The 27,282-nt window shown below is 44.6% G+C and overlaps 1 protein-coding gene and 1 long non-coding RNA gene across 3 annotated transcripts in view; one reads left to right on the forward strand and one right to left on the reverse strand.

The window, feature by feature from the left end:
• The window catches only part of FTO (FTO alpha-ketoglutarate dependent dioxygenase), a 417,942-nt gene that overhangs the window by 55,394 nt on the left and 335,266 nt on the right, over positions 1–27,282 (reverse strand). Inside the window, exon 9 of one of the 2 annotated variants that reach the window (XM_070451297.1) lies at positions 19,505–19,960. The exons of the other annotated variant lie outside the window; for it this stretch is intronic. Coding sequence (XP_070307398.1) covers positions 19,912–19,960 — 49 coding nt within the window. The 3' untranslated portion in view covers positions 19,505–19,911. Of the gene's footprint in view, positions 1–19,504; positions 19,961–27,282 lie in introns of those variants that run through there. 2 annotated transcript variants of the gene reach the window in all.
• LOC110124507 (uncharacterized) lies at positions 4,666–13,227 on the forward strand. Its single transcript, XR_002309792.2, has 5 exons — positions 4,666–4,867; positions 5,281–5,376; positions 5,543–5,617; positions 5,714–7,362; positions 13,011–13,227. It is a non-coding gene; the product is annotated as an uncharacterized lncRNA (long non-coding RNA).

Genomic DNA, 27,282 nt, shown 5'->3' on the forward strand with positions numbered 1-27,282 from the left:
GTGACCTCAGAGGCTGACATGGTTTGATGGGAAATTTAATGTAATAGGCTGCGAAAGCCAAGAGGCCTGTTGTCAGCAATGAAGTCTGAAAGTTAGCAGAATTAATAACACTGTACAATGGAAGAGCCCTCAAGGGACAGGCCTGCAGAACCAGGGCAGTGGGGAAAAATGACTTTTGAAGTCATTTCACTATGACATTCTGTCATCACTGCTAAACGGAAATAAAAAATCATCCGAATCGCCACATGTTTCTTTGTGTGTCCTTCCCTTATCTAATATAAAGTAATAACACCCCACCCAGGCTGGGAATGGACCCTCGAGGGATTCCCAGCGCTCCATTTTGAATCGCTAAATGCAATAAGAATAAATGCAAGTGGGAGTCTGTTTAGCAGAGAGTGATGCCTGGTCTGCTGCCCATCGAAAGCCAATAAATCTCAATGCTTCAACAAGAGATGAAAATAGTTATCTCATCATTGCAGTGCCAGGGCGAAATTTTCTCTGAGCCAGAGTATTTTTATAGATGATTTATGTCCAGGAAGGATAGTTATTTAGCAAAATGGCAGATAATGATGAATAGAAAGTAAATATGAATAGCAGCAAGGGAGTGGTACTCTGCTGCTGCAAAAGACCAGACAAAATACTCCATAAAGTACATGCCATAGATAATTGCCATTACACTGAAACTCGCATCCCTGGATGACTGGGAGTGAAATACAAATGAGCCCATCTGATTCACTAAGTGACGGCTTTTTGTTGTTTTAGAATACATGCCCCAGGAGTCTGCTAATTTTTCGTGAAAGTGTACTTTGTGTCTTTAGAGTTCTAGTTATGAGCACGGGCTCCAAACTACGTTGACTGGATTCAAATCTCAGCGCAACTTCCTACTTGTGAGACCCTGGGTAAGTTGCTTAACCTTTCTCAACTTCAGTTTCCCCATCTGTAAGATGGAGATACTAGTAATCCCCCCTTAGGTTTGTTGTAAGGATGAATCTAGGGACCTTGTACCATGATTCCTGGGCACAGAATTAATACGACATAAATACTGGCTATTAGTTAGGAACCGGTCACCTGGAGAACTATCTATTACTCTTTTAATTTTATCCAGTCTGCCAGTCACTGAATCTTCCAGTTGAACCCAGAGTAAGATTTGAAAAGAGAAGAGCTATCCGGGGAAAATTTGCCGTCTACTGATTGGGTGGAGGTCAACATTTTCCCAGCACGTTTTCTGAGCCTTTCACCATCACTAGCTTAATTCTCAAGGCAGATGAGATGGTCACATGATCAAGTTGAAAGAGAAGTAAGGAACAAGAGAAATTATTCATGGAGTTACAATGGAAAAGAAGTCTATTTGAAAAATAAACAGAACTGAATTTTTGGAGCCTTTGAATAAAAGATAAGTTGACTGCACACAGAATGTCAAAATGGAACGGAAGGTATTTTTTTTTAACACTGTTTTCCTGTACTGAAGCACCACACAAGGAAAAAAAAAAAAACTAATTATAGTTTTAAATGTCCAAAACGCCATGTCCACCAAAAGCCCGGTGCTCATTAGTACTAGTAATTAACTTTACAACTGTCAACACAAACAGCCCACAGGCTGACAGATAGAGAGGAGCTCTGAGGGTGCTAATAAATCCGGAAATAACAACTTGACACACAGATGCACAAAAGGATGCAGGTGATAAAGAAATGTTGACATCAAATCTAATTATCTTCGAAACGGCCAACTGCAGCACGAGCCACGGTAATGCACTGTTATTGCTGGTGATGAGCCCCATTGGAACAGGGCTTAACCGCTGCCTACAACCCAGCTTTTACAGCCCTTGTCAGAGCTGCTGAGGACAATATCAAACAGGAAATTATGAGTGCCATGACCCCTCCAAGTCAAAAATCCAGTGATGAATATGGGCTCAGCAAGGCATAGCAGATTACCCCCTCACGAGTTCTAAAGCTGGGATGATATATGACATTTTTATCAGGCACTTTCTCAGGAATGTCACCAAGAGGGAAAATAAAGGCCCTGCAAAGAGGCGACTAGGTGAATTATGCAACTGTAATTGCCGATCATAACCTGATATGAGTTGAAATTGCTCTGTTTTCATATTGAGATAGCAGAAAATTGTCGGGAAATGCAATGGCTCCTTAATGTGGGCTAGATGAGTCTAATATTCTGATCATTTTTCACTCGGCTGCAAGGTAAATCGAGCTTCCTTAACACAGCCACTGTGGCCCAGGGCAATCGAGGGGCCCAATTTTACACTTGAATTGAGCAAATATGTGTAAACTACGATTTTTCATATTTTCTGCATGCATAAGAAGATGAAACATCTTTATCATCTGTATTGTCTGGCTGAGCTTATACAAAATATTAGTTTATCTCTCCTACTTTGGTTCATTCCATAAGCGAGACACATAGATCTGAAGGACAGGCAATATCCCATATATAAAACAAGTCCATCTTTCATGCAGTCTCATTTCACAAGTTCTCCTATTTAAAACAACAACCACCACAACAAAAAACAGACACTGCCGCAGCATACAAAGGAGGCGCTTTTTCTTTTTTTTAAAGGGGAGGAAAAGAATCCAAACAAAAAATTCCTACACACCACCTATGGCTCCTCCGTTCTCCTGTTCGTGAACAGGAGGTGGGACGAGCCCAGACAATCCTTGGTGTCTCTCCTAGGCTGCCTCCCTTCCCCCCCTCATCAAATCAGTTATACCTGCAAGAGGACAGTATCAGCATCTTATTGCTTTCCCACTGCGGCCTGTGGCAAAAGGAAAAAGAATGTGTTGGCTCTTTTCCTCCTAGGAGTCATCTCTAAAGCTGGGAGCATCTTGACAGTGTTATTGTGGTTCTCTGGTGCCTCTTCCTTCTTGTTCCTGAGCCCCAGCCCCTAGAGGGTGGAGGACCCAGGTCCGGTGGAGCTACTTCTTTATTGCAAAGTGAATTCTCCTCTCTCTGTCACCCATCCTTGGTCAGTCATAGGTCAGCCATAGAACACTATCCCTGTGCAGGGAAAGCTTTCTTTAGCCTAGAGGATGAGGTTCTAGAAATGGGTCTACTAATGAATCCCCTGTTCTAAAGGGCCACCATAGGTGGTCCCTACAGAGATGCATTCCTTTCACTACAATTTAATACTGATATCAATATATCAGGGCGGGACTTCCCTGGTGGTCCAGTGGCTAAGACTGCACTCCCAATGCAGGGGCCCTGGGTTCGATCCCTGGTCAGGGAACCAGATCCCGTGTGGCACAACTAAGACCAGTGCAGCTAAACAAATAACAAAATACGGGTGGCTCAGTGGTAAAGAATCTGCCTACCGAAGCAAGAGATGTGAGTTTGATCCCTGGGTCAGGAAGATTCCCCTGGAGAAGGAAATGGAAACCCACTCCAGTACTCTTGCCTGGAAAATTCAATGGACAGAGGAGCTTGGCGGGCTACAGCCCACGGGGTCACAAGGAGTCAGACACGACTGTGAAACTGAACACATACACACACACACACACACACACACACACACACACACGCTATACTGGCTGATGTCTTTATCTTCTCATCATTTTCTAGAAGCATTCCATTGGTGGGCCTATTCTATTGGTGGGCCCTCTTCCTCCTATCGTGTTCAGCCTCCAGCCACAGTGAAACAAGTGTTTCTACGGCCAGCAAACATACAAAGCATTCAAACAGTCTCATGGTTTTTTGTTCTTTTAAAAATAATCAAACCATTTGTTTCTAATCAAAAGGCTCCTGGATAATAGTGTTAGTGACAGAGAGATCAAGGGAGGAGAAAGAAAACGGACAGACTGAGAAGAACCATTCAAAAGGAGTCAAGTTCAGCATGGGATGCTCACACTCCAGGGCCAAGAACTTAGGACGTTTCTTCTGTAGTGGCAGACTCGCTGTACGATGACTCAATGCTATGTGGATGGATGCCGAACAAAGTTTGCTGAGACTGTTTAAAGCGAAGTTACAACTGGGAAACAGTGTCTTCCGTGATGTACTTGTGTGTATATGAGACCACTGTGTCGGTCTGAGCGACCCTCCCACCCCACCCCGTTCCAGCTTTCTCCTTTGTATGTCCACTGCACCTCTATGGGCAGTGCTTCAGGGCTCCCTGCTTACACGTCCATCTCCCTCTCCTGGACTCTAAGTCCTTGATGGCAGGGACCTTGCCTTATTTGTCCTGGTGTTCCCAGCATCCCACACAGTCCCTGGCAGAGCTGGCATTCAACAAGGACTCACTGAATGAAAAAGTGAATAAAGTGATGCCTATGGCAACTGACTAGTATATCCATTATCTACTGCTGTGTAACGAATTACCCGCCACATCAGGGGCCTAAAACAGTAAGCGTGAGTATCTCAGTGTTTCTGTAGGTCAGGCGTTTGGTTCAGGGTCTCCCACGAGGATGCACTCTATGTGTCAGCGGGTGCTGCAGGCACCTGAGGCTGGATGTGGGCTAGAAGGTACACTTGGAAGTTCACTGCCATGGCTGTTGGCTGGAGGCCTCAGTTCCTTACCATGAGGGCTTCTCCAGAAGGCTGTTCACAGCATGGCAGCTGGCTTCCCCCAGAATGAGTGGTCCAGACAGAAAGACTTTGAGAGTTACCATGATGCCCTTTATGACCTAGTCTCCCCCCTTATTCTGTTTGTAAGAAGCAAGTCACCAAGTCTAGCCCTCACTGAAAGACAGGATTTCACTAGGCTGTGAATTCTGGAAGCTGGGGATCATGAGGGGCCATCCTGGAGGTCAGTTACCACTGCTGGATTCTAAGAAAACAATGAATTCAATCAATAGCTATTGAGTTCCTTCTATGTACGAGACCCTGTGCTGGGTGCTAGGGCTACAACAGTCAGTGGAGAGCAAGGTATGTCTCCTGCCCTCAGAGTTTACAATCCAGGAGGGAAGCTGGGTGTTAAGAAACTAGAATGTGAATATTACATATGGAAAAGTGATGGGAGTGGGGGTAGGAATGTAGGAGCACAGGGCACCCTTAGCTTATGATATTTAAACTGGAACCATAGGCCGTTAGACAGACTGTGTTACTATACATGCTATTATTATGCCCTAGCCATCATTTTGGCTTCTTCTCAAATAATTATAGTGTCCTGAAAATACAGTATTGGATTCTAAGTGAGGATGAGCCTTTAATAGGTAGCAGGCAAGAATCCGAGATGGTTATCAACTTCCTCTCTCCAGTGAGGAACTTCAGGCCAGGAGGGCAAAGACTTGCTCAACTGCACGATAATAACTTTTTATCAAAACACCTTCACTCTTCAGAGAGAAAACAAGTCATAGGTGGAGATAGAAAATCTGCTTTCCAAGCCTGAAAGATGCCCTTCTAATCACTACATAATGGGGGATTCCATTGTGCCTGTAAGTGATCTGAACCCGACTAAACCCAGACAAAACCTTCTTGTGTCATGTATTTACTATTTAAAATGTTCTTTTTTATTTTTTAAGTAATGGAAAGGCAGTGAGTGTAAGTTTTCTTTTGGGGGGGGGTTGATTCTGTTTTTCTTGTTTTGTTTTGTAATCCAAGGATCGACTTCTTTCTTCCTGGGGAATCTTTATTGAATTGCAACGCACTCGATATTATTAAGAATTCCAATCAGAGGTAAACATGCAAAACACTCATTTGAGGGGATTAAGACTCTTTGTTAGTGTTTACATTATCTGTTTTTAATTCCTATATATCCTTTCTTTATCTCAGTGTTTCAACACTAATTGCAAAACAGTTTTTACCAGTGGTAATGAGCCCCGGACCTTTGCAGACCTCCAGATGTAGCTCCTCATGTAGATAAGGCAGCCCCTTAACAAGCCTCCATATCTGGATCAAGGCCATAGTCTGCTTCTCTTTCTTTGGCTCATCTGGCCTTCTAGAGGCTAAACCAGCTCACTAAATAAATCAGGGAGTTCAGGGTGATGGCTTAAGTCTGCCGCGTGTCTAAACTCAGCTGACTCTAATGAAATGGATATGCTGTTCTCGGCTTCTTCAAGATACTTCCTGACTTCACATGAATCAAGATGGAACATCTGTATCTGAGAGTACCAATTCCACCTGGTACCACAGCAGGACTGAATCGAAACTGGACCCTGTCCCCCAGTTAACCCCAGTTCTTTGGTATGAACTAAAGTTGGTACGAATTAAGCTTGTCCTCAAGATTTCAAGAATCAGGCATGACTCGAGTCTCCTCTCCCTTCCGTGAATTTTCATGCTGCACTTGGGATAAAGAGCACTCCCTGAGTTCTGCGTGCATTGGAATCACAAAATGTCAAAGAAAGAAGATGAGCTTTTGTATTAATGGGGTTGGTTCAACTGCTGCTTACTCTTATTTCATTTAGCAAGGGAGGAACTAAGTCCTGTCTTTTCTCTCCCGTAGCCCCAATTTTCCACTCAGCCGTTTCTATGATTACAAATACCTTTTACTCTTTTTTCATTACCGACTCACCTACCCATCGAAATGGTACCTATTTCATCTTCCTGTCTTGTCTCTTCCTGTATGCCCCTTTCCAGAGACTTAATTCAGAGACTGTTGCTAGGCAACTATACATCATAGCAGCCAGTCACCAATAACTAATTGCCCTCAGCACTTTCGCCTGACAAATCTGGACTGCCTATGACAATGGAAAGTAGTTCCAATGGCCAAAAACATACCAACAGGTTTTCTTAGCTCAGGGAAGGCAAAAACATGAAAAATAAGGTACCACCATCACGGCAGAAACGAAAACTTCCGGTCTCTTATACCCACCAAAGCACAAGGCTATAAAGTCATCAGCTTGGCACTGCTCTCCGATCCTGCTCAGGTATCAAATCAGAGGTACGGTTGGAAGCGTCTGAACACACACACTGATGGAAGAGTGAACACTAGTGTTTCACGTTCACTCATCTTCTTCCCTACTGGCCCCACCCCATTTCTACAGTTTCTAGTTGAATTGAGGGTCTATGAGTAATCAAATTTCAGCCTCAATTTTATGGTGAGTGTAATGGAGTTAATTTCTTTAATGCTAGCAGTTCATGGAAGGGGTCTCTTGTGGCCGCACAGACCTGGGATTCGCAGCAGCTGTCAAGAGATGCCGCTGAGGAATTCCTTATTAGCTAAGATGCAACCAGGCAGAAAACTCATTACACAGTGCTAAATATACTTAATCACATCTATTAGAGAAAAATGAACTTGATAATTACAACAAATAACTAAACTGCAGAAAGTGTTCAAGGAAAAAAGAAAAAAAACAAAACAAAACAAAACCCAAGAAGAACCCACACCAGGATTTAAGAACACAGGGAGTGTGAGCCGCCCAAGACTAAAGGGAAGCCAGCATTGCGCAGCTTTAGGCTGAAGGAGAAACCCTGGTCTCAAGGTAGGTGGGGTGATTTAAGTTGCCTACGAAAATGACAAATTTCCATTTCAAACGTGCCCTTGTTTATTGGGTATATGTAAAATTTTAATTAGAAAGAAATCCTCAGAGGGTAAATGCTTTGTTTGTAGACAGGTTCCTGGTACTGTGGTGGGCGGGGGCAGTGGGGAGGGTGGAGAGGGAGCCCATGGTAAACACTCCGTTTGACAAATAGAGATCTCTAGTAGCTCAGCGGCACACACGACTTTCCCTGGAGCCTCGCCAGCGTTGAGAGTCGAATCTGTCTTTTTCTCTAATTACAAACATTGAAGTCCTTGAATTGGGGGACCTTTGCCGTCCCTGACTGAGGAGTTATGCAAAGAGAGCCACTGTAAGTTATCTCCTACCCATTTTCCCAGTGCCTGACCTCACCCGGGAAAGTCACTACCGTCGGAGGTGGTTCAAGGTACTTCTTCTCATGGCAAGACCAGCAGACCAAGGGAACTTTGAGCAGTGACCCAGCAGGAGATGATCTTTGAAAGCCCTGAGGAGGAGGAAAATGAGGGTGGCTAGAGAGAGGAACAGGTAGAAAAAGACCAAACGGGTACTTTCCTATCCTAGCGGTCAAGGAGAGTCCCGAGGATGTGTGATGAGCAAGGGTCAAAGCCGGCCAAAGCCTAGAGGGGTCCTTGACTCTGTGACAACTTCCTATCCGCAGATATCGCCAGATGGACATGGTTTTTAAGCACAGACATGGCAGGATGGTTTCATCTCCTTTAAATCTGCTGAACAAAAATACACTGCTGTCACCTGGGGCCACTGCGATCAGAGGCAGAAAGACACCCACCCACCCGGAACACTGGGAAAATCGGAAGCCAAGCCTGGACGTCCGCAGGAATAACTGAGCAGCCCCTCCCTCTTATTATCCATATTTTAAAGGGAATGGAAATAGAAGCAGTTAAAGTGACTAACCCGTGACACCAAGTTTCCTGATCAAAGAGGTCTACTTTCCTGTCTTAATGTTTTGGTGGAATGGCCTTTGGTATAGTCTTGGTTTTTTGTGTTTTTTTTTGGTTTGGTTTCAATATTTATTTATTTTTGGCTGCATCGTGTTACTGAATGCAGCCTCTTCACCGCGGCAGGCAGGCTTCTCTCTAGCTGTGGAGCTTGGGCTCCAGAGCTCCCGGGCTCAGCAGTTGCGGCGAGAGGTCTTAGTTGCCCTACGGTCTGTGGAATCTGCCTGGACCAGGGATTGACCCCATGTCCCCTGCACTGCAAGGCAGAGTCTCAACCAGTGGATTTCTCTATCCGAGGAAGACCCCCAGGATACTCTTGCTTTGGTCATCAACTAAGGCTGTGACCTTATCCAAGCTGTCCTCCACGAAAGCTCTTCATTCCAGACTCTGGGCCCCAGGCCGTCGAGTGCAGCCAACCCCAGCCCTGGCATCACCCTGCTCCCCTAGCTTCCATCAAGGCAAAGGAGCACCCATGCTGGGAACACCATGGGATATGAAAATGGAGGGAAAGAGCATCAAGAGCAGCTGGTCAACATCTTGTGAGCAAGGCAAGAAAGTCTGACTGACAGTGGGACCACCACTCTTGGGAGGGAGTAGCACATGGAGCAGAAGAATGCAGGTCACAGCCACCTTATCCGAACTCAAGGTCATACTGCACTGAAGTCAGATATTCTTGACCTTTTCATGTGCGTATGTGCTATGTCGCTTCAGTCGTGTTTGACTCTTTGCAGCCCTATGGACTGGAGCCCGCCAGACTCCCCTATCAAAGGGGATTCTCCAGGCAAGGATACTGGAGTGGGTTGCCATGCCCTCCTCCGGGGGGATCTTCCCGACCCAGGGACTGAACCTGTGTCTTCTGCATAGCAGGCAGATTCTGTACCACTGAGCCACTGGAGAAGCCCCTTTTCAAACACATGAGCCAATAAACCATCTTTGCCACCACCTTCCCACACATCCCAGCCAGGCTTTTGCCCCAGTTTCAACTTTAAAGATCCTGATAGAGTGTCACCTGCCCACTGTCAACTACAATACTTCCCATGGACTCCGCCTGCCGCCGAGGGAAAGCTCAGGGGATAACCATATGACTTAAGAGGAGAGACCTGAGCCAGCTGACTGTTGACTCTGTTTAGAGCATGCATTCTGCAGTCCAGGTGCCCTGCAAATGAGCATTTCAGAACCCAGGTCACAGCACAGCGGGTCACTGGGCACCCACCCTTCGAGCGGGTAGAGAGATCAGAGGATGTGGGAATATCAGCTCCAACCAGCCATCCAGCTGCACTGCGTTTCATCACGTATCAATTTTTACTGAAAAGAAAACCATACAAATTTAATCAGCTCTTCATATGGAAATATTTAACTTTTTTTTCCCCTGGAGTTGTTTGATATTATTGTTTTAAGAGTCAGGATTACAAAAAATATCAAGATGTGTGATAGTGGCGGACACAGAAAAGCATCCATTTCTGGCAAGAATGCAAGTCTCATTTCCAGTAGACTCGAGTCTTAAATGCACTGGCGTCTCCGTCAATTGCCCGGCTCAATGAAGAACATATTACATGCCCATAACCATGAAGCATAAGATGAGAATGATCCATCCTGCACAGCCCTCACCCGTGGTCGAGGCAGGATGCCCTTATTGGTGAGAATAATATGATCTCAGAAAAGCTCCTGTTGTCCCCAGGTTCTGGGAGTGTTCTGTGTTGGCATCCAGACCTCTATGGTTTCTATCTGCTCCTCTGTCCTTCAAAGATGTTATCGAACGGCCTTGTTCCAGAACTTTTAATCTCTGAAAACCTATAACGTGGAACTCTCTTCTATATATACCTATTAAAGAACTATGCTCTCTCTCCATAGTCATAAAATATAAAACACCTCTTAAGAGACTGCCTTTGTTTCCCAGCCAAGGAAGGGCACATGAGACGAAAGAGGCTGCCTTTTAAATATAATTTTAAAACATTCCATGAAATAAAATGAAGTATCGATATACAGAGTGACTGAAAAATGAGGACTGCTTTTGAGATCATGGGGCATTTTGAAGTGTAAAAGTGATGTAAGCTATGCGCCAGTGCCAAGAATTTCACATCTCAGAAATGGGTCATCAGAAACTTAGGGGTGAGGAAAATATAGGGCATTTGAGGAAGACGTGTGCATCTGAAGACCACACATCACTTGGGCCAGTTTTTGAGGAGGCTGGGTCAGCTACTCGCAGAGTCTAGCCCACCTCAGCTGGGACAAATGTCCATACTGTCCTGAACTGCCTCCAACCAAAGTCTCAAATACTTAGGGTTAGAAACTGCTAACCCTAAGACACTTGCTAAGTGATAATGTGTGCAAGAGATGCACCCATTAGGGACCTGCCTGTGGTCCAGTGGTTAAGAATCTGCCTCGCAATGCAGGGGGCCTGGGTTCAATCCCTGGTTGGGGAGCTAAGATCCTACACGCTGCAACTACTGAATACGCATGCCACTATGAAGACCCATAACAGTCAAAATTTTTAAAAAGAGAGAGAGCGAGCGAGATGCAGCTATTAGGTCACCAATCCAGATTGATTTTCTCACTGCTGTTTCGCTGAATGGTGGAAGTGAAAGTTGCTCAGTCGTGTCTGACTCTTTTCGAGTCCATGGAATTCTCCAGGCTAGAATGCTGGAGTGGGTAGCTGCTCCCTCTTCTAGTGTATCTTCACAATCCGGGGATCGAACCCAGGTCTCCCGCACTGCAGGCAGATTCTTTACCAGCTGAGCCACTAGCCCTGACCAGTCTATTTACTAAATGCCATGATATCTGCCAGGTGGGCAGAGTTAATCTCCCAGGCTCCTGTGAAGATGTCTTCTGGCCTTCATCATGTTAGCAACACTGACCTTTGCCCTTGAAAAAGCGGTGAAAACTGTTAGCAGCAGAGATGAGAGAAGCCTATTCTTGAGAGGCGGAGTTTGGAGAACCCAAATCGCAGAAAACTTTATGTCAACGCTATGCAGCATGCTTTTTATCTTTTTAAGAGGAAGAAGAAAACCCATTTCTATTATGCAGTCAGGAAATTGAAGATGTCTATCTCCAGATAACCCACTGCTTGTGGTGAGATTTCAGATGGAAACTTGCATGTAGAATGTTTTCCTCCTGTCTGTTCTGGTGTTTCTGTCACTTTGCATTGACTTTTTTTTTTTTTTTCACTTCTCTGTAGCAAATAAATCAGAAAGTTAATAGTTCTGTTGATTTGTTGGAGTTCCCTCCCCCCCTTAAAAAAAAAATAAAAGAATAGATTTAAAGGAGGGAAAAAACTGATCCCAGCGTGTTAACAACTCCATCGTGGTTTCAGGCTGCGGTCATGCCAACTGTCTAGTAAAGAGAGGAATTCCAACGTAGCAGAAGTCATAAAATCTTCTTTAAAAGCACAAATACCATGCAGGGCAGAAACCTACACCCTTGCCCTGGGACCAGGAAGGTGGGGTGGTATGAAGGAAAATATGGACTGGAGCGCTGGGGATTAGTGGTCACCACACTGCCTTGGAGGATCTTCCACCAGAAGCAGCTGTTGCCTTGACCCAGAACCTTCTCTTCCTCTTACTCCATCACCCGGAGGATTTTACAAAGATGTCAGCTATTATCTGAAGCTATCTTCATTGTTATTCATATGACAAAATATTTATCACCGACCCACTCTGCTTTTTCAAAGAGGCTGATCTCCAAGATGGGTATTTGGGAGTTTCTCACCAGCACAGCAGCAGGCTTAGGACAAGGCAAAATGTGACCGCCCTGGGAGACAGACAGGTGGATACAGGGAAGAAACATGTGCTGCCTGTTCACCAAACCACTGTTATCTTATCCGTCCCCAGACTCCAGAGCCGAGCCTTTGACAAGAGTCCCCTATCTGGATTTCTAGATCTCATAATTGACAAATAATTGACTTGCCTTCCAATCAGGGTCAAAGCTCCCCCCAGTTACCACCCCTGGTGATGAACACAGTGGGCCAAGTGTTCCCCAGGCAGCCGGGAGGAATCCTGCCCACCCCACAGGCCCCCACTCAGTTACTCCAACAAAAGGCAGCCGTTGAATGCAGAGAAAAAGTCAAGCGAAAAGAGCTCGGATCCTGTGACACGAGGCATTCAGCAGCCAGATTGCTTTCACACAATCACTCAATATCTCTTGATGATGGCCAGACCGAGACGGGGGATCCTTTTGCCAGGTACCGCTCTGACGCTGGGAGCCGGCGGGCTGGGGGCAGACTGCAAAGCCAAATTCCTGTTTCCGAATTCAAGCGCTTCGTGAAAACATCCACCTCTTTGACTGCAGAATCCTGGGAAAAGGAGCCGGCAGAGCAAGAGGGCAGGGCCCCATGGAGGGACCTCTCACAGTCTCTACCCCCTGATGGGCTGTCCCTCTTCCCTTTCCCTGAAAACTCTGCTCAAGGGAAGGAGGGGGCCCCTTCTGGGGAAGTGGAAGGCAGTAGCAGCAGCGGCAGCGGCAGCCCAAGCCACCCCCTTCACACTTGAGTGAATTAAACGCCCAGATACAAAGACGTGTATTTCATGTCATCTGCCATTTCCTCCGCCCTCCCACCACCCGAGCTGTATGTAAACATTACGATTTCCCCCCCTCACCACTTTGGATTTAATTGTATTCCTAATTGAAAATGAAAATTAATTTGCTTTTGATCAATTCCAGGTGGCAGATCAGCCGGCAATGGTAGCTGAGCGTTTGTTCCCCCCCAGCCCCAGCCCCACTCTCTGAGTGACCACACACATGTGCCTATAAACACCAGCCTGCATCAGGGGTGTAAACAGGCAGCAGCTTCTTTCTGCACAAGGCCTCCTAGTTCCCAGTGTCTCTCATCCCTTGGCTGATTGGCACCATTCAATTTTTTTTTTTTTTAAATAAAAGATTTACCAAAGTGACAATACTTGTGGAAATCAACTGCTGACAGACTTGCAGAGTTAAGTACATAATTAAGGCTGTGGAAATACAGATGTTGAACAATGGCGGCTTACATCAAGATGTATGTGGGGATCCCAAATAACCCGGCATCTGGTTTCTTTATCTAAGTACCTTTCTTACGGTTTGGATCTTAATTTTTTACAGTTGACAGCAGTGTTATTTGAGCCACTCAGTGGCATCTGGCTGCTAGGGGAGAGCAAAAAAAAAAAAAAAAAAGAAAGCAAGGAAGAAGGGGGGAAAAAATCTCCATGCACTTTAATTAATTGTGGAGAAATTACATGGTCCTTCAACCGTGTAGTTTGTCATCAGCACACATTACAGATTTATATTAGATGTTTCTCCACAGTGTCAGGAATAATTAAAAGGGGGTAGGAAATGATGCCAACCAGCAATGCTTTACATCAGTGGTGAAAGTTTTATATTTATTACAGCCAAACAATTTTAGAAGAAGATGTCAACTCAGAGGCTTGACTGTGCGTGGAATACATATCAGGCTGGAGGGGAAGCCAAGGCTGCAAGAATAATGGGAGCGCGCTCATGTTTAATCTGTCAGGCCAACCAGAATTGGTGTGGCATGCCAGAGTTATTAAGGACATGGCATCCCCTTTCTCAATCCTAAAAACACTCACCCCAAACAATAAGTAACATATGCCCTTTTTCCCTCTGAAACGGTCTGCATCCAAAAGTCCTTTCTGATCCTAATAAGGACAGAAAGGCCAGCTGAATGCAGGTCACTTTTCTTGCTCAATTAATTCGTGTTGCACTTTTGGCTTGGGAAGCACTGGTAGAATTACTTAGTACAAAGATATCAAAACGACGTCTGCCTTCATTGAGTACACGATTATAGCATCCCTGCCAGGGCTTTCCATGGAGGGGGCCAGGCCCAGACAACAGCCAGCACGAATGGGGATCCTGTATCTTAGCTTCCTTATTCCTGATGCCATGGAACAAACCTGGGCCATACTCCTTTACCTTTTCTAGAGATCATGGCCACGGACTACACTTAGAAACCAAAGGTCACAAAAAAAAGCTCTTAGAAACGGCCCACGTCAAAGGGTGTGATCCTCCTCAGGACATAAATCTTCTGGTTAATTCTTTCGAAGGACCAGACTTCCTTTTGTATCAGGAGTTCATCAGGCAGCACATTACCGGGCGATGATTAGACGCCCTCAGTCTTCATGATGGGTCTTGCAGGAGAGTCAAATAATCCCCTAATATGCAATGCCTGTCACTTCTTATTTATTAGCTTCTTGCCCTGGATATTTTCATAATTTCCATTTAGCTCATGTGGCCCCATTAGTGGGGACTTTCTGGGAATCACAGCCTCAGGACATCTTCACCTTTGCTCACGGGGACTCAGGGGAGAGCACTGAGCCAAACCAGGATCCTCTCCTCATTGTCTGTGGGTTTACATGGTGGGAAACCTCCTCCCTGAAGCCCTCACGATGTATGGAAAATGGCAACAGAGTCCTCAGAGCGACGGAAGCCTCAGGGAATGGTCAGGTGGGTCTAACAGGGAGAACTGGCTTCTCCCACAAATAATGGTTTCCCTGATGGCTCAGATGGTAAAGAACTGGCCTGCAATGCAGGTAGACCTAGGTTCGATCCCTGGGTTGGGAAGATCTCCTGGAGGAAAGACTGGCAACCCACCCCAGTATTCTTGCCTGGAAAATCCCCATGGACAGAGGAGCCTGACAGGCTACACAGTCCATGGGGGTCGCAAAGAGGCAGACACGACTGCGCGACTAACACTTTCATAAAGTAATAATATCTTCAATGGTGTTAAACGATTTCATAACAATATCCTTAAATGTACAGTGCTTTAAAATTATCAAAGCAGTTTTGTAAATGTGATTTGATTTTACTAATCCTTGCGTAACTCAACATGGAAGCACCAGAAGGGGAAGAAACCTCCATGCGTTCTTCAGTCCTAAATAAAACATACACCTTTGCTGAAAAGTCTGTGTTTGGTTGTCTAAAGTACTCTCTGGACTTCCAACATAATTGAAACTGCTTCCTGTGGCCCTGTGTCCTCTCTGACTATTCCCATCTCCTATCGCTCTGCCTTGAACGTGTTTCCAACCTCCTCCTCTTCCCCTAAGACAGCCAGCCCAATCCTACCTCGGGAACTCTGACTGACCTGGGTCCCCTCTGTTGGGAACACTAACTCTATACCCTTACGTAGATGTCTCCTTCTTGTCTTTCAAATCTCAGCTTAAATATCACCTCTCAGAGCAGCTTTCTCTGACCTCTCTAATATTACCCACCCTTCCACCCCCATTTCCTAAGTCATTCTCTAAAAGGATCTTATTTTTATATTGTTGCTGCTCAGTTGCTAAGTTGTATCTGACTCTGCCACCCTACAGACTGCAGAACACCAGGCTCCTCTACCCTCCACTATCTCCCAGAGTTGGCTCAAATTCATGTCCACTAAGTCAGTGATACTATCTAACCATCTCACCCTCTGTTTCCCCCTTCCTCTCTTGCCCTCAGTCTTTCCCGACATCAGGGTCTTTTCCAATGCGTTGGCTCCTCACAGTACTGGAGTACTGTGCTTCAGTACTGGAGCTTCAGTTTCAGCATCAGTCCTTCCAAGGAATATTCAGGGTTGACTTTTCCTTTAGGATTGACTGGTTTGATCTCCTTGCAGCCCAAGGGACTCTCAAGAATCTTCTCCAGCATCACAGTTCAAAAGCATCAATTCTTTGGTGCTCAGTCTTCTTTATGGTCCAACTCTCACATCTGTACATGACTACTGGGAAAATCATAGCTTTGACTCTATCGACCTTTGTTGGCAAAGTGATGTCTGCTGTTTTATATTGGGTTGGCCAAAAAGTTTATTCAGGTTTTTCCATCAGTGTTACACAGAAAACCTGGAATGAACTTTCTGGCCAACCCAATGCTGGTTTAAAACTGATCTCTCCCGCTGACATGTCAGTACTAAGAGAGTTGGCAATATACCACTTCATGGAAGATTTCCCTATGTGCTTAAATGATTAGTCTCGAATAATCTATGTGTCAAATTTTTCTTTAATTCCGTAGAAAGTCTTTAATCTGGTTAGCATAACTGAAATTTTGACCATGTCAATGATTTTTCTTCATCCCATTTGGGTTTCAAAGCCACAGATGGAACCTCTCTTTTGGCATGGCCCTAATGGAATTAACCAAATGGAGAGAGATGTTGACCTGAAATCACTATTATTGGAAAGAAAAGAATCTGAATAAAAGGTCAAGTCAGTGCATCTTGTGTCTCTAAAAGGATTATTTTAAACTCATTTTTTTCTTCCCCCACTGTTAGTATTAAAGCAGTTTGCTCACCAGTCAGGAGGTTTGAACTCTGATTTGAATTGAGGTTTGCAGAGGCTCAACCCTCAATCCCTGCTAAATGCAGCTTCAGGGAGGTGTGACTAAGTGCAGCTGTGGCCAAGGTAACAGTGATGCCTCACAGGGCCCCGTGGGACTCCAGGGCATGGAGGCCTTTTTGTCCCCCATTCCTCGTGAGCAGGAATCTGGCCTCCATGACCTTCTGAGTTTCAAAGGGCAGCACAGTTGCTCATCAAAGGGGAAGCAGCAAGGAAACCACCTGAGGCAGAGGTTCCTTGAGATTAGGAGAGGAGCACCTGGGACCCTGCACACACCCTAATCTTGTCAGCAAACCCCACCCTTTTGAAACTGCAGAAGAAAGAATCTAAGACAGTTACTGCCTTGAGCCTTATCACATATTCCTGCCTGACTATATAACCTTTCCCTACTCACCAGGACAGCTAATACTGTTAGTCACTTAATCGTGTCAGACACCTGTGACCCTATGGTCTGCGGCCCACCAGGCTCCTCTGTCCATGGGATTCTCCAGGCAAGAAGTCTGGAGTGGATTGCCATTCCCTTCTCCAGGGGATCTTCCCGGCCCTGGAATGGAACCCAGGTCTCCTGCACTCCAGGCAGATTCTTCACTGTCTGAGCTCCCAGGGAAGTCCAAGGCACAGTTCTTGAGGCACTAGCCCACTATGTTTTCCCTTGCCTGACAAAGTTATAAAGCTACTCTTTCCTCTTTTTTTCTCCTCCATAACTCTGTGTTTCTGTTTGGCACTGGGGCACAGAGAGCCAAGATTTTTGGAAACAAGAACTGTTGTTTCCAACAATAGCTGGCTTGTGGACTTCCCTGACCCCAGAAGATTCTGAAACAGTTTATCTCAGGTTGGGACTTGAACTCAGGTGCTGGGACTCAAACCCAGCCAAAACCCATGGTACCTGGTTTCAGGAATTAATGAAGCTCTTGATGTCTCATTACAAAAAGAATTCAGTGAGAGACATAGTGATAGGTAAGAAGTGGATCTATTCGGATTCAGAGGGGAGCACACTCCACAGTGCGTGGCCCATTGCAGAGGCCGAGTGTGGCCGAGAAATGTGGCGGGGTTGGTTTGTATAGGCTGGGTAATTTCATACGCTAGTGAGCAGGAAGGAAATGGCAACCCCACTCCAGTATTCTTGCCTGGAAAATCCCATGGACAAGGAGCCTGGCAGGCTACAGTCCATGGGGTCACAAAGAGTCGGACAGGACTGAGCGACTTCACTTCACTTTAGTGAGCCAGGAGGATTATTCCAACTATTTTTGGGAAGGGGCGGAGATTTCCAGGATTTGGGCCACCACCCACTCCTTGGTCTTTGGACAGTGCCTTGGGACTGTCAAGGCACCTCTGGGTCTTTCATTTCACTTGCTGATTGATGATCAAGGTCTAGTCTTGTCTACCATCTTGCTCCCATTTGATTCTAATCAGTTTATGTTGTGTCCTTGGGCTATGTCATTCTTTCAAAAGTTGCGCCCTGTCCCTTTCCCTCCTGTTACAATGCCACATGCTGTGGACCAACCAAGCCTGGGTGCTAGAAGCAACTACTGGAGCCCGCATGCCTAGAGCTGGTGCTCCACAGCAGGAGGAGCCACCGCAGTGAGAAGCCCGCACACCGCAACAAAGAGCAGCTCCACTCACTGAAACTAGAGAAAGTCCCCACAAAGCAATAAAGACCCAATCCAGCCAAACTAAAAGGAAAAAAAACAACAACAAATTACATAAGGAATCGTCGGCTTGTGCTTCAAACAGCAGGTACGAATGGCAACCTTGCATGCTGAGGGCTGGCCAGGAGCAGAAAAGCAATTAGAACAGTGAAATTGGAATCCAACCAAGAAAACAAATATCTACAGGAAGTGAGAGGCCTAATAAGTGACGAACTGACTACAAATCTCTGGAGAGATTACAATTAGGATCCATCCCTGACATTTGCACTTCCTGAGGACTCTGTTGGTTCTTTATGACTCCTCATGGTACCTAATGGGCTTCCTGGGTGGCTCAGCTGGTAAAGAATCTGCCTGCAATGCAGGAGACCCTGGTTCAATTCCGAGGTGAAGAAGACCCCCTGGAGAAAGGATAGGCTACCCACTCCAGTATTCTCGGGCTTTCTTGGTGGCTCAGATGGTAAAAAATCTGCCTGCAATGTTGGGAGACACAGGTTTCGTCCCTGGGTCGGGGAAGATGCCCTGGAGAAGGGTATGGCAATCCACTCCGGTATTCTTGCCTGGAGAATCCCCATGGACAGAGGAGCCTGGTGGTTACAGTCCACAGGGTGTGGCCCGCCCTAAAGACTCAGACATGACTTAGCGACTCAGCACAGCACAGCATGGTACCTAATATATGAAGCACTCAAGATAGATGTGGTGGAGTGAGTCTGGAGGATGTCTTCCCTGTAAACTCCATGAAGACAAGGTCCTGTTTCTCCAGTACTCAGCAGAGTGGGAGGTAAAAAAGTTTGTTGAATGAAAAACACAGATCCATGAATAAATCTGTCAATGAATGAATGGGCCAGATCATTCCTATAGGGCTAAGATAATCCTGTAGAGGTGCTGAAATTTCTCACCCAAACTACGTTTCTTTCCGGATAGTGAAATATCTTTTGTTCTCTGCCATCCCTCTGTATCGACTCTGAAACAAAGACTGTCCTACTTTCAGAGAAGCAGAAGTGCCTCGGTGGAGGCTCCTGACAACCTGTCCTCTTCATCAAATTCATTAAGCACTATCTTCATTAAGCCCCAACCACACAGCTCTGTTACAGGTGGTAGAAAAAGCCAGAAGGAGCAGGTTCCTGGGGTCTAAGAGCTAATGGCTTAAAGGCATCTGACAGGTGTGGGACATGTAGTGTCAGCTTGCCTCTTGATCCCTTCCCTTTACTTCTCATGCTCCTTGACAATCTGGTCTGCCCTTTTCAAGCAGAAAAGGAGTGTGCAAGCAAAAGGCCCCCTTTCCGAGGTGCGCCCTCCAGCCCTCACAAGCCCTGCTGGCTGTTCTAGCTGTCCTGTCTTGCTTTACACATGGACATAAGGGCAGATTAAAAATCAGATTGTCTAATGGGTTGCATTTTCTCCCTCAGTTTTGCAGTCAGAAGTAGACAGCAAAGCTTGGGGGTGGGGTGGGGGCAGGGCAGTGGAGAGGGTGGAGAAGGCCTTTTCCAGGTGAAGCACAATCTTTTTTTTTTTTTTTAATTTTTCTTTATTTATTGTTGCCTCGGGTCAGTTGCAGCATGCAGGATCTTTGTTGTGTTGTGTGGACTTCTCTTAGTTATGGTGCACAGTCTCAGCAGCCCCTCAGTTTGCGGGATCTTCATTCCCTGACCAGGGATTGAACCTGTGTCCCCTGTATTGGAAGGCAGACTCTTAACCAGTAGACCACCAGGGAAGTTCCTGAAGCACAATCTTGATGCATTTAATTCCCCTTGCAGAAAGCACTTCACCAAGAGGCTTCTGCAATGAGAGTCCCCTATCTGGATTTTAACCAAACTTTTGCCTCTACAGACCTGCAATGCTCTACACTTCTATCACTTCTGAAACCCAGTGGCTCTGAAACTACATGATGTGAGGTTATTCCCAACTCCTAGATTCTGATTCTACTAAGTGCTTGAAAACATCCTCTGATTGCTTCTGGGGATGGGCCATCTTTCTGGGGTCAAATCTCTGCTTAGACCCTAATTTAATGCAGCTGGAGCCACAGTGATGAGGATTTCATTTTTGATGTGTTCACTACTGGAATAAAGATTCCAGTGGCTCTGAAAAATACAGCATTATGTTAGGGCAAGTTCACTTCTGTGAGCAAGAATACTAGGTATACAGGTTCAGGAAACCCCACAATGAGAAGTAGGGTAGGTTGTCTTCTCATTAAGTGTACTTTCTAAAATACTAAAAATAACAACAGTCTTAAGGATAATTGAAAGTTACATACAATACCACCATTCTAAAAAACCTAGCTGACATTCACACGAATATTTTTACATACTTTCAAACATAAAGAATATAGAATCATTAATTGGCTGTTTTCATTACATCATAAACATTTTTCCATGTTTCCCTGTTGTCTTCACAAACATTACCTATGTTTTTGCTAGCATAGAAGAGTCTATAAAAACCTGAAACAAACCAGCTATTAAATAAGGGACTATAAATATAAATCCCTTGTAATCCAAAAATTTCTAGGCAATAGGAAAAAATAACACCTGAAGTATGTGTAGCTGCAATACAGCAGGAGAAAATTGAATAAAGGATATACTGGATGATTTTGTCTAAAAGTGTGAACACTGGACACTATTCCCTAGCTTTAGGACCTCTGGGAAATTAATCACTTTCTCTTTGCCTTCACTTTTTTATCCCCCAGTGAGACACAGAGGGTAGAGTTGGGTGAACTTTAAAATCCTTTCCTGCTCTATAATTTTATGGTCAAGCCTTAAAATAACTCTATTTTGAGGGATACAAGGAACTATAGATACTTTAATGTACTCCTTAAAGAAGTGGTATGATGGAAATACACTGGATTGCCTCTCAAACACATGTGGCTTCAGCAGTAGGATCCTGGCGGCCATGTTTGTTCAGGGCGGCCTCACTTCCTGAGCCAGCGTAGATTATTCCAGAACCGGCAGCCATCTTTCAGTCAGTCGTGCGGACAGAGATACAGCAGAAGTTGGTGTGCCGAAAAAAGGGAGCAAGCAGACACGCAGGGAGATGCAGAAATCAAAGACAGAAACCTCCCCAACTTATTCCTAAGATCGGGTTTAATAAGACCTTCTGAATCGGTCACATAGTTCTACCAAAACAATCGTGTCCTTTATTTCACTGGTATATCTGCCCTAGCAAAAAGCACTCAGAGTTAACAGTCCTTATTCAGGGTCCTCAGTATTTCTACACAGCTACACACCTCCTGGTAATTTAAACAGAAAGAAACAAAACAGTATTATTTGTTCCCATCAATAGAAGAGGAACAGAGGCAATGTGCTTGTAAAAACCCAAACAACACAGGATTGTACCAGCGGAGCTAAAGCTCAATGCACAGCCTCTTGCTTAACACAAAGACTACCTGGTAATTATTTCTGACCCTAGAGCTTAACTTCTGTTTGACAGTGTGGGAAACCATGAGAAGGAGCTAGAACTCTCAAAACTTCAGCATTTTCAGAAATGAACCCGTTTCTGAAAGAGCTTGAGAGTTTTTAGATTTTTAATTTTGATCCTTGGATCTGTCTTTATGACTAGGGTACCTCTCAATTCATTCTGTCTTCAATGCTGGGGACTTGAATTCCAGGCCCCCAGAAATGGGGTCTGGCCTTTTGGTGGATTTCCCTCCATCCAACCCTAATGAATGCTCTCTTATAGATGCAGAGATGTTAAGAGATAGGCAGTGTGAAAGCTGGGAACTGAGTCCACCCAGAGTATTGGAAACATTAAAGAGCTAAATGTTAGATTAGGACTAATGTGGTAAATTCTGAATACTGAGGGGCAACTGGAACCTGGAAGTAGGATAGACAGCTGAAAACATGAGCTTTCTTTTGTGCTCTGCCTTAATCCATCCATCTATCTGCAGGTCTAATCTATCAGGTATTTAACCATATACCAGAGATATTTCCTTCAATCCTTGGGGGAAGAAGGCAAGGAGGAATTGGTTCCATATGAAACAATGTGGTTTTATTACGCTGCTAAATTAAAGTTTTGCAGCCCCTGGATGTGATAACTGTGTTTGTTCATTACACCATCTCCACCACCACACCACCACCAAAAATCGCAACCTCAAAAGCAAGAAATTGAAAAGGGAAAGAAATGTATTCAATATACATCCAGCACCCAGGGATCTATGTACCACCAAGGCTTGATTTATTTAAGAGGGAAAAAGTGAGGGGAAGATACAACGAATCTGACAATTACAGTTATTTCAGCACAGACATAAAGAATATGCTTGGGTTTGTCTGCCTCAGAACTTTCCCAGGGTTTCCCGTAAGTGGCAAGAAGCTGCTTTGTTAAAGACCCTGAAAAGCCGTTGTAACACACTGGGGCAACGATCTACAATTAAGTGTTCTCTAGTGGGCCTCAGCATGACAAAGCCTAATGGCTCCAGAGGAGCCCTTAAAACCCACCATGTCAATGAGCTCCCCCAAGCATCAGGATTTAGAGTCATGGATTAGACCTCTTAACCCTTCTCCTCCCCTCAAAATACCTTAAAGACCCTTCTGTCCCAGGGGAGGAGCTGTTAGAGCCAGTGCCTGGTTAAGAGATCTTTGGGAAGTCACGTGTTGACATGGTTCCAGGACATCTAATGAAGACTGTGCATTTGGCTGAGACCTCCCTCTTCATGTTACTGTAAGTCAGACTGAGGGGTCAGAACCACAGCGGCTCCCACCAAAATGAAGAAAAGGCCTCACAGTGGGTCTCATTTCACTTCTGGATGTGAACAGCTATGTGGTCTTGGAAAGACACCTGTTTTCTTGGCGCTTTAACTTTTATACCTATCAAGTACTAACTGGCAAGTTATCTTGCAAGTCTGGATTCAGGAATACCTTAAAGTAGATGATCTGACTAAAGAGAATATCTGTTTTACAGCCAAAATAACAAAATGGACACATCAGTTCCTGCTCCATCAATAAGGTACTTCCTGCTATTAGTCACGTTGAGAGATATGTGAGTTCTTTCGGACCATAAGGAAAAAACTGGGATCAGTTCTGCATTTTCTGACCTCGGTGGTTACAGTAACACACAAAAATGATATTAAGTGGGTGATTCCAAGCTTTGTGTATTTAGAAAGTATTGGCATTAGTTGCACAGACATGTGACCACATGGACTGTAGCCCCCTCCAGGCTCCGCTGCCCACGGAATTCTCCAGGTGAGAATACTGGAATGGGTGGTCATTCCCTTCTCCAGAGGACCTTCCCGACCCAGGGATTGAACCCGGGTCTCCTGCATCGCAGACGGATTCTTCACTATCTGAGCCACAAGGGAAGCCCGTATTTAGAAAGGTGATCATATATCATTATTTTGAAAGGGATTTATTCCAATTATGTTTTGCTGGAGACTCAGTGTGCTTTGTCCTCTAAGCAGCTACTAATATAATACATATATTAGACTGAGAACATAATATACGTATAGCTACAGACACCAGCTTATTATTGGAAATTATTTCAGGCCAATTTATGTGAAAATGTGAACTATGATTATAAAAAAAAAAAGTATAGCTCCAGGAGAATTAGAGAAAGTGCAGTGGCTTGAAAGCAAAGCATTAACGACCTTTTTATGATCCTAAAATTACTAAAACAGCTCTGTTACCTGGTCTTATGTTCACACCATCCTATTGGTCTCAAAAGCTCAGTTCACTCCCCACCTGTGGCTATGCAGGTTCCAGGGTGAAGTACCATATATAGCACAGCATTTGGGAAACTTTGAGGATAATAACTGTAACAGAGCTGGAAATGATTATGTCCTAATAAAAGCCCCATCCTCCCAGGGTGCTCATGCCAATGGGCTACGCTGAGACGGCAAGGTGAGGTACATTTTTTTGTGTGGGGGAAGGCCCAAATTTTCCATCACTCTTTCCTTTTTCTTATATAGTCAGGGAATTCTTTTCATTTTAGAATCATAAAGCTCTTAAACTCTCATTTTAAGATGGAAAAGCAACAGGATCTTTTATTAGAAGAGTGCTTTCTTTCCTTGTTACACAAACGTCTGCCTTCCCAGAGAGAGGAAACCCAATATTTATCGTAAAGTCTATTTAAAAAGGTGATTTCACATATACCACCTCTTAGTAACAGGGGAAATAACCGCTGTTAATTTTATTTTCCGATTTGTAAATGGTTTCAGAATTTGGCCAGCACGGCTCTGCCCCCTCAAAGTGTCAGGGGGCCTGTGCCACAGACCTTTGACCTTCAACTTTCAGAAGTGATGCTGAGATGGCTAAATTGTGGATAGGGCAGCAAAAGACTGAAGACATTGTACGTGAGACACTTGGAAAGTTGTAAGGACCTTAAAGGCCACCGCCTGTTAAAAAGTCACATAATTTGGAGCTCACACGACTTCAATGTTTCTGATGAACATGGAATTTTCCCTGTTCTCTGAAATGGGGTGAGTGCAAGTTTCATAAAGACAGTCTTCAACTAGACAACTGTCTGCACTCAATTCAGTCTTTAGCCCGGATCTTTTGGGTTGGCCAATAAGCTCGTTCGGATTTTCTCATCACATTTAATGGAAAAGCCGGAATGAATTTTTTGGCCAACCCAGTAGATTCCAAGGTCGAGGCAACAGGTTTGGCAGGAGTTACAAGGTCTTTCTGCTCTGTTTCTCCTCACTCTTCAAATTTGAGGGTGTCACCCCAGAGAATTCCCGGCCCCACAGCCTCAACTTCGTTGCTGCATTAGACAGAAAGCAGCCAATTCTTCAAGGATTACAGAGGCTAAGTCACATCACTAGCACTTGTTCTTCAGAGACAACAGAATCTCAGTAAACAGCTAAAAAACAGGCAGTTGGGAACTGACAAGTCATTGGTCAATTTGTCAGTTTCTGAGAACCAAGGTGATATGAGTTTTAACCTAAATAGGAACAAAGAGGGAAAATCTGGCTGTCCACTGATGGAAGCATCACCAAGCCCTTAATCACAAGGCCCCGTAAGAAGACAGTTTAAGGTGATTACTAACAATGCAATAAAATATCAAAATCATGAAAACATCTGGCAATCTGTTTACTTTCAATTACTGGCTTTGTACTTTAAGTATTCTTATAGCTCAGGTTGCTGAGTTGACATGAAGACTAAAGTAATTCTTTGTAGGACAATTTCATAATTTTTTCAACCAGGAGAATGTCAAGGCAGTGCTTCTTTCTTTGTACTGTAGGTCTTATCAATAGCTATTCACATGGCTGTATCCTTAGAACTTCTCCCTGTGCCTAAGCTAAGTGTTGGTGTGCACAACTCGCTCCCTCTAAATGTCTGTTTACTGCTAGGTCTGAAATCGAGAATCACCCTTGACTCTGTCCTCTTCTTCATCTCTGTAAATAACTGGTTATAAAATTCTCTCACCTCGGAGGTCCTTTGAAATTCATATTTCCCTTCTGTATCACTGCTCTGCAGAGTATATGTCCACATCATGTTATTACAAGAATCCTGCTTTCCTCCAAATACATCCCTTTAAATAAGAACAAACCAAATCCATTGTACACCTGCCACCAAACTAATCTTTCTAAAATATTAATATCATGAGCATCATGTCACACTTCACACTAGAAATCTTTGATGGCTTCTCAGAACTCAGCCATCTCTTAGTATCTTCTACGTACTTGGTCTAAGTTTCTGAAACTTTCTACTTTAGCCAGGAAGCCCAACACACTGAACCTGGTTTATACTAGGTTCTCCTGACCCTCCTAATGAATTCTACCTAATTGGAATGATCTCTCTTCACCTGCCTACATCTAACCCAACTTGAAAGCCAACTATTCCCCCAAAGTCTTATCAACTTGGCTTGAAATGAACCCATCAGTGAACTTGGATCCTTCCAATGAAATGACTAGATTCTGGGTCTGTGAGCCCCACTGGCATCTTCTCAGAGGTCTGTGAGTTTTATCAGAATTTTAAAATTTTATGCTTTTGCGGGCTAAGTTGCTTCAATCGTGTCTGACTCTTTGTGACCCTATGGACCACAGGGTTCCTATAGACACCAGGTTCCTCTGTCCATGGGATTTTCCAGGCAAGAATACTGGAGCTGGGTTGCCATGCCCTTCTCTGGGGGATCTTCCTGACCCAGGGATCGAACTCACGTCTCCTATGTCTCCTGCATTGGCAGGTGGGTTCTTTACCCCTAGTTCAGTGATAATCTAAAGTAATTATTTTATAAGTTACATAGACCAGATTTCTCTTTAGCTGACATTTTGAAATTGAAAAGCATCTTTATAGAGTAGTACTTAATATTATGGGGATTCAGAACTGGTATCTATGAGCTTTGACTATTAGAAGGATCTAAGAATATGTTTCTTCTAAGAGAAATCTGTAAATGTCTTTGACAATCATGTGTTATCATGTGACACATCTTCCGTAGTGTTATCTTGAACTGCTTTTTGAGTCCTTTTTTGTTGTTCAGTCGTTCAGTCATGTCCAACTTTTTGCGACCCCATGGACTGCAGCACGCCAGGCTTCCCTGTCCTTCACCATCTCCCAGAGCTTGCTCAAACTCATGTCCATTGAGTCCATGATGCCATACAACCATTTCATCCTCTGTCACTCCCTTCTCCTCCTGCCTTCAATCTTTTCCACCATCAGGGTCCTTCATGTTTCTGTCTTATCTTCCCAAATAGATGGCAAACTCTCTGGGAACAGGGATTATGTCTTAGTCTTCTTTGGGTTTAGGATGCACCAAATCTAATCTTGCAAAGAGCAAGTGCTTGGTCAGAATTGGTCATTCTGGTTTTGACTATGAAGGGCTGATCTGGTCAATGGATTCCCTGATGGATACCCCTCTGATCCATCCACACTGGATGCTAGAGGGGAATAAAACAATGAGGACAGTTTCACCAGCTATCCAACTGAAAATTATGGAAAGGAAGTACTCAAGCAGTCCAAATGTGAGTACTTATCTGCACGAGGTAAGCCTCATCTGTACAAGGGCTGCATTATTTGAAAACATTTCCTGTCCAATCACAGGGCTCCTCGATGAAGCTTTTTATACAAC

This window comes from Odocoileus virginianus, chromosome 20 (assembly GCF_023699985.2).
Source record: "Odocoileus virginianus isolate 20LAN1187 ecotype Illinois chromosome 20, Ovbor_1.2, whole genome shotgun sequence".
Lineage (NCBI taxonomy): Eukaryota > Metazoa > Chordata > Mammalia > Artiodactyla > Cervidae > Odocoileus > Odocoileus virginianus.